Source organism: Struthio camelus, chromosome 2, assembly GCF_040807025.1.
Source record: "Struthio camelus isolate bStrCam1 chromosome 2, bStrCam1.hap1, whole genome shotgun sequence".
NCBI lineage: Eukaryota > Metazoa > Chordata > Aves > Struthioniformes > Struthionidae > Struthio > Struthio camelus.
The window spans coordinates 170553194-170567434 of record NC_090943.1 but is presented as its reverse complement, the minus strand read 5'-3'; the positions used below and the strand labels follow the sequence as shown (position 1 = coordinate 170567434).

Below are 14241 nucleotides of genomic sequence, written 5' to 3'. Positions count from 1 at the left end.
GCATGCAGTGCAGCTTTACTTCCTTATCTCTGGGATGCTATCCAGAAGCAAAGGCACAAGTCTGAGATCCAGTCCTTGAGATAACTAGTGCATTATGACAGATGACTCTGTCCTGACTTAACCATGCCTTTCCCTGCAGAAACCCATTGCCTTCAGCCTCAGCTCAATGAGAAATCAGCAGGCTACTTCACTGGAGTTAGGTGAATAAAACTGCTTGCAACAACTCAGCACTGCGGTTTGGCAGGATTTTTAAGGCTAAAGGTCAGATCTGTGCAGTCATTCAGTGTTCCTGGAGTGAGTGCAAGTTGCACATACCAGTGGAGTTGCAGGGGAACCATCTTAAGAATATCAGTTTGAGTGAAGATACTCCCCAAACCAAGGATCATTTTCCGATGCTGAGAAAAATGAGGGAGGGCATGGAAGGAGAAGGTTACTCCAGGCAATGGAAAAAGCACGTTCACAAGAGAACTGCAGTACAGGGATGCTTGAATGGCTTGGGAGGAGTCAGCACAAGCCTCAGCTGGCCAGGGTTAAGGTACAGGCAGTAAGCCTGGCTGGAATCAAGCCAGCACCCTGTAAAGTCTCTTGGATGTCTACATATCACTCTTTAGAGCTAGGGTGACAAAGAGCTTCATAGCTCACATACAGAACTAGACGCCACCTTACTTTTTTTGTCTCCCAGCATAACTGCCACTGCACTGCCTTCGGAGCAAGCTTGCCCTGAGAGCAGTACAGCTGCATTCACTCAGAACAGCCCTGCAAGAGCCTCACTGTCCTCATGTTGAGCCAGATGGGGTGTCTCTCCACCACTACCATGGTCAAGCTGAAATCAAGGTAAAGCATGCACAGAACAGAGAAATGAGTGATCCTGTGGACGGTGCATGCTTGAGAATCATGTGTTCAACTCCTGGCTCTGCTACAAAGTTACTGTGTGAACTTGGGCAAATTACTGAGCTTCTCTGTTTCCCAGGTTTCCATTTCTAAAAAGGTGTTCAATGCTGCTTCTTTCTCCCCTTCTCCAAGCTCCTCAAGGTATACACTGCCTCCTGCCATCTCTTGGGCATCATTCTCTTCTCACTTCAGCCACCTATGAATCAGATAGTCTAAACTAGATATGTTGGCGCTCTCTAGGCAGTGAAGAGACCTCCAGAGATGACTCACTCCTTCCTAAGACCAGCTGGATGAACCACCATTTGCAGGTGTCGATCTCTCTGGAAGGACATCACCATTTCCAGCTTAGACACTGAATAAAAACAGACAGTAAAACGGAAGAAAGTTCATGTTTTTTTCTCACACTTTAAAGAGCTGAGGAAAGCTCAACACAACACAACACAAGCACAACAAAAGCAAAATGGCTTGAGGTGGGAGACTGACTTCCCTTTCTTTGGGCACTGCCAGAGTTCAATTCTTCCTAATCACCGCTGTCTATTGAACATTCAAGCCACTGAGCCATACCTATCAGTTATAATGCTACTGGGGTGAAGAGCTGGTTGAGCTGAATGCACGAAGCCATGTAATGCTGATGACAGCTATTCCGGCTATAAAAAAAAAAAGAGTCTGACCCCATCAGCAACTTTATTGAGAGAAATTCAACTATCATGTGCCTACAAAGACCTAACAACCGGGTGGCATGAATGTCTGCTTATCCCTACCCTTCGCTGACTGCTATCCAAAGACTCAGCCGTGTGTTGTAGCCCTACGCTAAAGAAAGACCCCAACCGATGCAATCTTGCTTTATTACAGAGGAGGGGCAAGGGCTCAGTTGTGTCTTTGCCATCATGATGAAACGATGGCACCAAGACAGCTTGATGTGCTGTGACAGCAGAGGGAATACAGGTAGCAAGAGCTCTAGTGTAGTTACTCTCTTGTACTTCTGCTACTGCTGCAGGGCAGTTATCTCCCCAGGCACTGCATGAAACAAAAGCTTGATGTGGAAAAAAAAAAGAGAACTCAAGTGTCAACAACTCCCTGCCTGTGAGACTCTCCAGGGCACCTGAGCCTTACAGGCCTTACAGGACATACAGCTCCTTCACAGGGCAAAACACTGGGCTGGAAAGGAAGTGCACACTGTCACTTACGCTTGGGGGCTAGAACACCGCATTAAACTTGTCTGAAATTGCTGAAGGAGGGATTTCCTAGAGGATCAGCAGTTTCCAAATTCCTTGAACCCTGTCTGACTGTCAAGATTTCTCATGGTCAGTGAAGCTTCAACAGCAGGAAAGCTTCATGAAAGGTATGTCATCACCTTAGAGACACCTCCAACCCAGGTAATAACTTGCAGAGACAGGCTTTGGTGCTGTGTTGCAGCCAAGGGAGAGGGGACAGGAGAATAGACTCCCATCAAGCACACCCACACCATGAACTGGTGAGACAGAGTTTGGGAATGTCCACCTTAACCATGCTGTCTCTTTGAGCTAGAAGCAAACGGGATTTGTTTAAAGCCATACAAGACTGCTTCAGCACTGATTTGAAGAGCTTCATTTCACCCGCAAAACAGAAAGCTTCTCACATGCACTCACCATCTGGGAATAAAGGCTGGCTGCGGAGGTACAGCTTGGTCTGAGATCAACCAGGAATAGCAGTTTTTGAAGGAGTTAATGTCAGAGTTTTCCACCATCATTGTGCATTTCCACCCAGACAGGGCAAAAACAAGGTAAAGCATTAACCAGACGTCTAGGGCACCCCAGAGAGCACAGAGGTGGAAGGCTGAGAGCTGAGGCATATTATATTTCAGAATCAAACCTATTCCAAAGGAGTACCTTGCTGGCTTCTAACACTTTCCTCTTTTCTCCTGAAGGGGAAGATTATTAAAAGAATGAGTGGAAATAGAGAGGGACATTCTCGGATTGAAAGAACAAGGGAAGTCCTATACGATAAAAAGAAAAAATGCTTTCAGCCAAGCTCAAATACCAAAACAACAGCAGCCGCAGGTCCCACGAAGGCGTAGAGAAGACCTCCCTCTAATGAAAGCCAGCAGCTGGAAAATGAAGAGGGAAAAGAAAGTTACCCAGTGGCTAGCATCACCAACAAACAGGCATATGTTTTGTTTCTTCCTTTTGTGGAGTTCATCTTGGGAGTTGATACCCCATGGCAAAAAACAGTTTCACACCTTACAGCAAGCAAATTTTGCTCTCTGTTCCTCCAGAAGTTATGCACAGACTTAGTTGTCTGGGGGTCTGTCTGCAGAGCAGAGTTCGATTGTTTACAATGGAATACATGCAAAATTCATGATGATGCTCTGCTTCAGACCAGGTCCTGGAAATAGTTACGTTAGTTTGAAGGTAAGACCATGCTCTTGTCCTATTCGCTCAGAAAAAAAGAGTAAAAACAGTGGAAATTCTCCCTTGTTCACTTGCTAATCAGTTAGCCTGTCTGGGTCTTAGATCCAGGACTGAAGTGCATTTTTACTCTGTCTCTAGCTACTTCCTTTCGGCTTGCTGATGTGGGGCAATGCAACACAACAGCGAAGGGGGAATTCACAGTATTCTCAACGTGGATGCTCTTAAGGAATGAGCTGAACATGAGGTGTGTGGTATTTCTCCTGGAACCAGCTTATTGCTTCTCCTTCACAACACGTAACCTGAAAAGGTCTTCTCCTTTCTCCATTGACTACGTGGGAAATTTTGCCTCCTAAACTCTGAAAGCCTGAATTACAGTTTAAGTATGTGCCTACGCAGCCTGAGGTGGGACTGCTCTGACTAAATATTGATGTCGACCATGTCGGTGCCTCTCACTGAACCACTCACCCTAGGTGACATTTCTAGTGACATTTCTAGTCAGTGGAGATCCAGTCAGCAGAGTCCAGGATGAGGCATCTGCATTCAGTCAGATGAATCACACCCTGAACTCTGTTGCTTGTTTTGACCAAATCTTCACTATCCAAACAACTATCTGGGCACCCAGCTCCGATGGAGACAGCACAGGGGAGATGAAACCCACTTCTCATGTAAACAGTATGACTATCCTCTAGGTGTCCCCATGCAGTTCCTACTGCACTGTCCATTCACGTGCAAACTTACTTCACACTAACATCTCCATACAGACAACCGTAAAAAAAAGAAAAAAAAAAACAAGCACAGAAAGGTAAGAGAAATGTCACCCAGCTCCCATCTTCAGAGCTGAGTACCAAGGGATGTCTGAATAGTCAACTGGAATTTTTAGGTTTGACCATAAGGACAATCGTGAAGAATTACAGCAGTGCTGAAGTTGAAATTTCCATTTCATGAGGAATCCAGCAACTGAGAGCACGGGCACATAAATTAGATACTTCGAGGCAAGTGAGGATGTGAATTCACAGCACGTCGCAACTCCACAGAAAGTTCCAGTGCACATGCTTTGACATCGCAGTACCCTGGAGAAAATGTGAGATTGAGTAATCCTGTTTCCATAGTAAACTGCCATGCATTTACCACAGGATAAGAGCAGGCAACCACAATGGAATGAGGACTTTCTCAAAGCCCTTAACCCTGCTAACCCTGCAGTAATTAATTTATGTGCCAGTACTCTCAGCAATATGTTTTCATTCTGAAACCAAACACTGCCTTTCAGAGTCTCCCAGGAAACAAAACCTTCTCGGAAACAATTCACTTCTGTTGATCAGCCTCAAATGCTTTTGTATCAATTCTGACTTGTAAAAAATGTTATTTTTCACCCCAAAACACAGAACATTTGGGGAGGAAAGAAAATATTTGAAATTGAAAACTGAAAACAGGACATCCTGTTTTTCTCCATGGCCTTCATCTTGTTTATTTCTAAATTATAGCTGCAACGTGTTAATTTAATCTGTTCTGATTTTCTTCTGATAGCAAGTTGCTCCATCAGAAACTGTTTGAGCAGCTGTAATAATAAAACAAATAAGCAGTTGGGGGAGGGAGGGAATAAGAATGATGCTTTGGAGGGCTGCAATAACTGAGAGTCTTTCTAAATGCAAGGAAAGAGCAGGGCGAATAAGAGAAGTTCCCAAATTCCAATCCTTCCCCAAACTTTTTAGTCCTACATTCAACCCTCATTTTGAGACCAGTTTTCCCAGGGTCTCTTTCAACCACTGAGCAAAATGACAGGTTGAATCGAAGAACAACTTCTGAGAGCGAGGGGAACGCAGTGATCTGTTTAACCACCCACTGCTGCAGCACAGAAAGAGGACTATCTTCGAATGATGGAGCTGACAGCTTTGCATCCTGTACTCAATTAGCAATGAGGATTCAGAATGACAAGGGCTTTCGTCCCCGTTAGCTCCCCAGCAGCCCCTCTCCCCCTCGGAGCGTCAGGCTTTCTGAAGGGAAATTCACACATCACCAAGCACTGGCCTTCATCCTTTCTGACTGCCTGACCTGTGTATTACAGAGCTTAATCAAAGCACTTCCTTACAAAGCTGTCAGAGGTGGTGGCTGACAGCAAGGAAAGAGAAAGTGTGAAGTGATATCTGAGAAGGGGAACGGGCAGCAAACTCCAGCAACATATTAGTAAAGTGTAGATGCTTTTAGCCTCATGTCTACGAGGCATAAAAATATTTGCATTTTACTAAGAGATTCCCCAGTACTTGCAAAGGGATCTCTTTGTAGATCTCTTAAATGCAGCTACCACTGGAAGGAAAGTGAGTTGTTTAGCAATGCTCAGCAGTTCTAGACTACCACCTCCAAACAGTGTCAGCAGCTCTTACATTCAACACCAAAGACCTCTTAACAACACGACTGATCCTTTTCTGTGTCTCCCATGGCCCTGAGGTGAAATGGAGGCCTTTTGGTCTAGCCTTGCAAAAAGCTGACTTCCACCAAGCCCGTCTTGCCTTCCCCACAAAGTACAGCTCTGCTAGGTAGCTGGCAACAGCTCTCACCACAGTCGTGTGCAAAATTAAACTCCCCCAGTGCAACAGTCAACATATTCCCATGACAAAGTCCACAGCTGGGGCTCAGGGCTGTCCCACCAGGATTAATTTACAGATTAATGGAACAGCTGCTGAGATACCTGTGAGTGACAGAAGCCCTGACACAATGACTCAGATAAGACAATGACCTCTGTCCCCTCTAAGCACTGAGGAACATCAGAAGGCTAAAGAGACTACCGGGATATCTTTAGGGAATTTGCTGTGGCCTGGCATTGCTCTAAGACAACTCTTTTTACAGGCTCTCTCATGGGGAAGGGGATGAATTCCCAGCTACCAGTAACACAACCTCAGTTGTTTACTTCAAGCTTTAGGATGCACTTTGTCAAGCTTCAACGGTCCAGTCCCTTGAGTATCAGCTAGAGTTAATCCCTGGAGTACTGGCTACAACAGTCACTATTCAAGCATTCAGTCTAACACAAGGGTGTGAGGTCCTGTAGACCTCCGCTACCTTTAAAGACTCCCTTCGAGACCTGAAGGACAGCCTGTACCTTCCCCTAGCAGCTCTCCAAACAACTGCAAAATCTCCTTTCAAATGCTGTCCAGACATGAAAAAGGAAGAATCTCCCATCTTCCTCCATCAACCATACATGGAGAGTTCAAAGCACTTCAGAAGTGTCCTGAGCAGTAAAGGTCCCTGCCTGAATGGCTGCTGGGGAACGGCCGTTCAGAAGACAATGGGGACACAGTCCAAACTCTGCAGTATTTAATTTTTAATTTGAATCTCTTTCTCCCATGTCTTCTTAGGACTTGGTGGCCCTGTCCAGCTATACCTCCAGCCTTGCCATGCTTGGGACAGTCTCTGACTTCTTTGTGTTACAGCTGGGAGAGCTGGTCAAGTCTTAGACTGCTTCCACGTCTCGCTGGGACAGGCCTCCACACTGCAGTTCAGTTGTGTTTCACCAGCTTAGAATAACTTTGTCCATGAGGCTTTGTACAAACCGAAAGCGGGAGAAAGGTGGCCAGGAAGGCTACCTGTCAGAGTTGAAACTCTTCCTACATTGAACTGGTTGCAACTTTCTTCCCCTGTTGCAGGTCCCTCCCTTAACCTGCTCCACTGCAGTTTGCCAGCTTGGCTTTCACTGCAGATGAATAGTTTCAGGCCATACAACACCGAGACACAGTATGCATTTCACACACTAGCCCTTCCAGCACCTCTGCCCTGGGAGCCTGCAACTCCAAGAAAAGTGTGGCAACGTCTTCAGCAGTTGCAGCCTTCCCCAAAGTCCTCCAATAGCTATGCCCCATAGATGGATGTCACACTTTTCTTATCACCGAGAGTGGGGTGAGAAAAAAGCTGCTGCTGAGTGCCACATCCCATGCTCAGCTACGCATCAGAACGCTGCTTTAGCCTAATGTCTGTCTCTGGGAGAAAACCAACGGGTGCTAATGCATTACTGTTAGGATCCAGAAATTAAAGGGATGGAAAAAGTTTTGAAAGACACTGTTAAGTCCCTTGGGGTTTATCAGGTCAGCTCTTATCCCCTGCTATGGCTATACATTCTATCCTAGCACTTAAGGGAAAAAATAAAGGAGATGCATGGACAGGAAACTGCATGGAATAAAATTAAATGCTGGATGAGTTATCAAAAGCCATGTGACTCTAAGAGAAGGGTACCATCTCACAGGGATGGATGTGTTGTTGCTAATGTCTTTTCTTTCCTTTTGCAAGACGGAAATTCACACCTTGAAAGTCTGCCACTGCCCATTTGAAATATAGTGTGCCATACTAACTAGAGACAAAGTTTCAGTGGGCTCTGGGCTCCAGCAGGCTTTGCAACAAACTCACACACTTCTTCAGTGGTCAGAAATCAGCATCCTGGGACAAGCTTAGACCCAGGTCTCTTTTGTGTTTATTTGCTTTTAACGCTTAGACGGTACTAACTCTAGCCCCTCTGTCTAACTCATTCCAGTTTTGGAGTAAACTCTCTTTACGGTGATGCTCAGCACCATTTTGTCAAAGCACTGAAGCACAGATGGAGGCTCCCATGGCACCAGAACCAGAGCATGTGTTTGTGACATGACACACCATCCGCACGTGTGGACATCGTTGTGAGCACGTCGTTGAAAGGGATAAAGCGTCTGACTCCACAGAGTGAGGCATGTCTTGCTCCTTCCCCCCTCCTCTCTGTGCCTGAGCGGATGTTTACTGGGAACACGCTCCTGTCAAGGTGCCTTGGCACGTTCTCCCAAGAGGCTTGCCAAAACCCCTGTTAGGAGTTTAGGGAGCTACTTGGGAGAGTGCAGCGATCGGCAGGTGTAGGTCTGCTCGCGAGGCAGAGCAGCGTGAGCCCGTCTTCCCCTGGCATCATGCAGTTGGGTTAGGGACTGCTTAACAAGCGCCTGCTGGGACATCCTTGCTGCTTGGGGCAGTGCTGGGCAGAAACGCTGGCTTGAGTTCGTGACTGTTAAGTTAGCTATATTTACACAGCTCTGCAGTGCTGGGCTGGAGTTAATTAGCTCTAGCTCTCAGTAAACCAAACAGCAGGAATTGCAACAAGATGGCAGCATTATGAATGTCTGACTGGAGGCTACTTCTTGCGTGGTCAGGGCATGTGCTCTGCAAACTGCGGCATGTCTCAGGAAGATTTTCCCATTGGATTAAGGCTGAGAGCATGGGTGTGAATTCACTAAGTATCTCGCTCAGCCGGCAAACCCCTGCCGCAGACAAGTCTGATGAACCACACAGTCTCGCAGGGAGAGGGGGATACAGGCTGGGGACATGCAGCACAGGAGCATGACAGAAGGCATCTGCCCTTGGGTGGCCACGGGAAGCACGCCTGTGAATGGGTTTGGGTCTACGAGGGCTGGTAGAGGGCGTGCACACGATGAGTGCCCAGAACGCGTGCGGGTGCACGCATGGAGAGAGCGTATGAGCGCGTGTCCCTTGGCGCGCTGGCAGGAATCTGCAGTGGAAAAGATCAGCTCTTTCAGTCCTCTGCTGCTTTTGAGTCTGACCATGCTCCTTTCAGGTCAGAAAATAACAGCTTAGTCCAGTTAACACCACTGGCACCAAAATGGGCTCTTCGTGCTGCAGATGAACTGTTGCTCCTCTGACAACTTAGCTGGGACTCTGCAGCTTTGCCACACACAGGGCTACAGCATTCAAGTGAAGCAAAGAAGGAACCAAACTGAACTTGCTGGGGTATGAAGGCCCCCTGCTACTTCTGTGACAAGCACCCTGACAGCAGAGCTAGGAAATGGTGTCATTCAGACAGCTGGGAGCAAAGGCAGCCTGCCCCCAGGCAGCCAGCTCAAGCGGTGGCAGGCAGCCAGCCAACCCACTGGGCAGTAAGGCAGGCAGCATCCAGCCCCAGGATGCAAGGAGCGACAGAGATTAAAGGGCTGAAAGGAGTCAGCGGATTAGCAGCAAAGGGAGGAGAACTGGTCTAGTTAAGTGGCCCCTGGGAATGATGGAAAGTCAGCGCAGCCTGTTGGCTACCTCGCCCGTGTGCCACTTTGAGAGCAAAGGGGGAGTTAGGCACGTTTTGTTATGTGCTGACACCCCTTTTGCTGCAGTCTGGGAGGGCTTTGCTCCAGGGTAGAGAGATATTGGCACAGAGCGGTCCGGGACAGTGAGACAGAGAATGCTATTCTGCATGTTTTCCCCCTTCCCCCGAGGCTCCTTTGTGTGGTCAACATTGACTGTAAAAATTTGGTCCTTAAGCATAAAAGGAAGGGAACTACTGGGCTTTTTGCACCAATTCACACCAGTCCTGATGCCTAAGTATGAACACCAAAGGGAGTAGAAATATAGAGGGCCTCCTTCTATTTCCCCAGTGCCTGCTCGTTATGAATTGCTCTAGTGGATTTGCACTGAGGAAAGCCACAAAGGCATCAGATCCGCAGAAAGGCTAAAGGGAGTTTGGGATCTCATTAAGACTTTTAAAGATAGCCTCCGTATCTTCTTCTCAGTCATACAACAGGCACTGGATCCCTCTTTGCCAGGACACGCTGACACCAAATCACCCGAGCTAAGGCAGTTGAGTCAGGACAGGTATAAGCAATGCATCCTGAGGCTGACACAGGCTTCAGGAATCGTATCCTAGGAATTTGTATTTAACAGGCCTGACTTTCTGAGCCCTGTGTATTGTGCAGTAATTTATGCCTATACAAAGCAAACGGAGAATGCTGCTGTGCTTTTTTAACACTCTCTTGCACTCCAAGGGGAAACCCTGCACAATTTGGTGGGGGGTGTGCAGAATACGGTAGGAAAGGCCAGACTTTGCCTCTCTTTGGTTATAAATTTAGAATGAGCAGGGATTCCATACGACATTTTTTAGTGGACCTATCTAACCCTAATCTGTTGCTGGCTGGATCTCCAGCATTTCTCTTGGAGGTTGTTCATGTGTTACACAGGTCACTGAATCAGCGAGGCTCTGGATAAGGATGGTTTTGGGTAAGGAAAGACATGTTTTATTGCTACATAACACTATCCTTTTGCTGCCGCTGTGCATAAAATTGTTAATCTTTCTTTTTCACAACACACTGAATAACACTTTCCTTTCCTTTCAAATTGCAATAATGCTCAGATCTGAGTCATTCTAGCCTTGCTTTAATGCCTTTTTTCCCTCTCCGTAGTCCTATTCTGCTTTTCCACTCTGCCTTTCTTCCCCCATTAGATAAAATAAATTCTTAAAGGCAGATCCTGAGATGCTTCTAATGTGAGATTTGGCAAACAGGCAAATTAAGACTGCTTTTAAAAACTTGGTCTGAAAAATTCATCCTCATTCTGGTGCTTAAACCTGAGCTGAGCTTTTTTGAAAACCTGGGTCTAATCAAGCAGACAATTTAACAGATAAACAGAAAAGACCTTTTTCATTTTTAAACATCCTCAACTTTAAATCTTCCATATCTTCCCCTAAAAAAAATTATTCTAAAATAGCAGGTACCTAGGTCAAAGTGGACCTAAATCAAAGTGGTTTCATACATGTAACAGTTAAATTAACCAGTCACTTAAAAATTGTCTTTAAGGGAGTAAACAGAGTAGTAATCCAACTTCAGCCAACATCTAGTCCCTGATGGTATTTCAGGAGAGGTGCTTCAGAAGCAAATACAGATAAATTCAAACCATGCTACTGACTATTGTGCTCATGTCTCCATGGTGAAAATCTCCTTCTTGTTCAGCTGAACTGAGCTAACAGGGCTGCTCCCATTTCAGTAATAAGCCCTGTCTCCGGGAACTTTGCTCTCCTAAAGTTTCACCCAGGCATTCAGATAAAAGGGAAGAACATGTACAGCTTCCAGATCTGCACTGGCAGCTGATGGCTTGACGAGACAGGGAGGCATGATGGCTCCTTCCTTTTCCATCATTCTTGCCTCCTTCTGTCACGGACGGCACACCAAGAACTTAGCTTCCTACATTTATTCATCTGGGTGGGTGAGAAAGGAAGAATAAAAAAGAGTCCCTTTACTCACTAGTTCACGGTGCCGTACCCCTTGGCTTTAGTAAATCCCACGGAAATGGCAACCACCAAGGCAGGGAGCCCTATGAAAATGAAACAGAAGAAAATTGGTCATTTCAGCACATGTGCAGGTCTGCTCCCACTCAGCCACTTGATATATTCCATTCCGCCCAGTGTTATTCTAGCACCATCTGTCCCAGCCTGGGTCTTTGGCAGAGATTGAACTCAGGACCTATAAAGCCAAAAGCATGAACTCTTGTTACCTCCGCTAAAGGAGTCAATGCCATCAGCCTGCAGCTGTAATAAGCTCATATTCTGCTGTGGACTCACCAGTTCTGTGCGGACTGACAACGCATGTGGATGTGTAAAATACACTCATTTTATTATTGGGGACGCAAGCTAGTCAGGAATATCAGAGTCTACTGCAAGGTGGAGTGCCCAGTCTCAGGCCAACCCATAAGAGCGAGAAAGTCAACGATTAAGGGCTATGCTTGTTTGTAACATGACAGATCAACAGTCCAGTTTTGAACATCACCCCAAATGACACAGAGCAGGAATTGGACTCTTGAGTTTCCCTATCCCAAATAGGTCCCCTAAGCACTTGGCCATGATCTATAACAGAGCAAGTCCCTCTGCAGCACAGTGAAAAAGAATATCAGAACAGCAGGTCTTCTCTACAGCAGAGTACTTGTTTTCTTGCCAGCTGTAAAAAGAGACCTGTTGCCTTCTCGTGTCCTGAGGTGGAATAGATTATGAGAAATCAGCAACTCATCTCATTATGACTATGGCATATAATTGGTATGCTAGTCCCGTTTTAAGCTCACGGTGCACAAGGCATAGACAATTTACTTTAGGGGATCATGAACTAACGGTGCCAGCGTGAGGTGGCATTGCAGGTGCATATGAGAGCGAAGCTATGTCCTTGATCTTAATGCTAGAAGCTCCCATAAAAGCGAGGGAAGAGCGCAGAAGAAAATTTGCTGGCTGTTGTGAAGTGTAGGCCTGAAACTCAGAGTAATTTCACAAAAGGAACTGAAAAGGGTGGGCTATTAAAAATGCTTGGGCACAATCAGGACTAGCAGCCTAGAGGTAACGCTGTGCAGGCTATCTTCTGCTAATAATCTTTCCATCCTTCCTATCCCTGCAACGATAAACTGTTCAAGTATCTACAAAGGAGACTGGGTGCTTTTCTGGTTCACTGTCCCCATCCCTGCTCTCTGCTTTCCATAAGGAAATGCCAGAGTATCGGATAGTAACATCTGGTTCTTCAGCTACAGAGGTCTCCATGTGGCTTTTTATAGACTTCCTCCTCGTGACGCTGTGAAGTAAGCCGTCTCAATGCTAAAGATGGGCAAATCCCATTAAGAATTAGCAGGATCAGTAGCCAGCTAGGATTAGCACTGCTCGACAAGACCCTAATTCTTGTGCTGTAGAGGTCATGTCAGGCGGATGTAAAAGTATTGTAGTTTGGAAAGGGAGTAAAGAAAGAGCATCCAATCAATAAACCTGCTGGTAGCTAAACACAGCGATCACTTGGCAATACAAATCACCATAAGACTGAACGACAGCGAGGACCAGCAGCCAGCCTGGAGGTACAGTGCCAAGTTGGCTGGAATATAAAGCGTTTGAGCGTTATCATAAAGGAAGGTGTTTCTCCTCCCAAAAGAGATCCCCAAGCACAACTCACTTTTGATCAGCTCACAATCCACAGGCAACGGTTTTAAAAGATGTCTCTTATGTTTTCTCTTAATCTACTATTTCCCTTTTGGCAGAGCCTCCTTCGCACCCCAGCTGGATGCATTCTGGGCATCCTGGACATATCACCTGCATGGTGTTCACTGTAATACCATCAATATGGCATCTCATTGGCACCTCTGGCAAGCACAGCGAGAAGCCATATGTGAAAAGGGCTTTTTCAAGAGTATAGTGCAATGCAAGAGGCCCTGTGAAAGACAAAAGTTGGGTGGGACTCTGCCAAAAATAGTAATTTGTTCTTCACAAAAAGTGCTTCGCTTAGAAGAGATAATTATGCAGAAACACATACTCAGGCTGTGAACTTGTTGGCTTTCAGGGACTGGCTTGTATGGAGTCTGGGTAGGAGTCCCAGCTTGTACAGAAAAAGGAGCTGTCTAAGCTCCATTTACTGAAGGTGCTAGCTATACCGTGGTAGCTAAGCCAATGAGCATGGTCATGAGGGGTACTGTGCTAGCCTGCCTGGCAGAGACCTGGAAACTGAGTGGCTAATCACAGCTGGATAAGCACGCTGAAAAGGTATATTAATAAACACCTGTTTAAATTTTTATATAGGTGTTGGAGACTAATACTTCCTCAGGTATGAAATTCTTACGGGGGTTTTCCTTAATTCCCACAATCCTATCAAAAAAAAAAAAAAAACTAAACATTTTCACAAAACTGTCAATATATTTTTCAATTATTAAAAAAAATCTAATTGATTTATTTAATGTACTGTAGGTGTTTTAGACAAGCCTTCTGCCACCTAATCACTGACAGTTTGTGTTTTTCTGCAAAAAGTGAATTCTACGTTCACAATTCCAAATAAGCACGTCAGAAACCTGACTCTAAGAGTTTTGTTATTCCAGTCCAGTAGGAGAATCAGATCATGTGCTCATCATGTTCCATTAAAAAAGGTCACTTGCTAATAACAACCACTAAGAGCCATAATTGTTATGAAAAACTGAAGACCCACTCAGACCCTGAGCTATGGCAGCATAAAAAATCCAATAGTGGAAACTATGACATGGTCATATAAAGAATGACAAAATGATTTCTTCTTTCCATGGGCTAAATGTGATGACTGAATTGTTTCCAGGGAATAGTTCATCTTTCTATTCTAAATAATTTAAAGTATTTCTAATTACTACAAACTCTACAGTTCTTTTTCTGGAAAGGCAAAGCTGCATACCCAAGAGAACAGAAAAACAGCGAATAAAACTC

At 45.6% G+C, this 14241-nt stretch overlaps 1 protein-coding gene across 8 annotated transcripts in view; it reads right to left on the bottom strand.

The window, feature by feature from the left end:
- ADGRB1 (adhesion G protein-coupled receptor B1) overlaps positions 1-14241 on the bottom strand; it is a 281945-nt gene that overhangs the window by 41887 nt on the left and 225817 nt on the right. For all 8 annotated transcript variants that reach the window (XM_068933496.1, XM_068933499.1, XM_068933498.1 and 5 more), the window contains 2 exons: positions 11300-11369; positions 2911-2977 (listed from right to left, as the gene is read on the bottom strand). In XM_068933496.1, coding sequence (XP_068789597.1) covers positions 2911-2977; positions 11300-11369 — 137 coding nt within the window. The remainder of the gene's footprint in view (positions 1-2910; positions 2978-11299; positions 11370-14241) is intronic.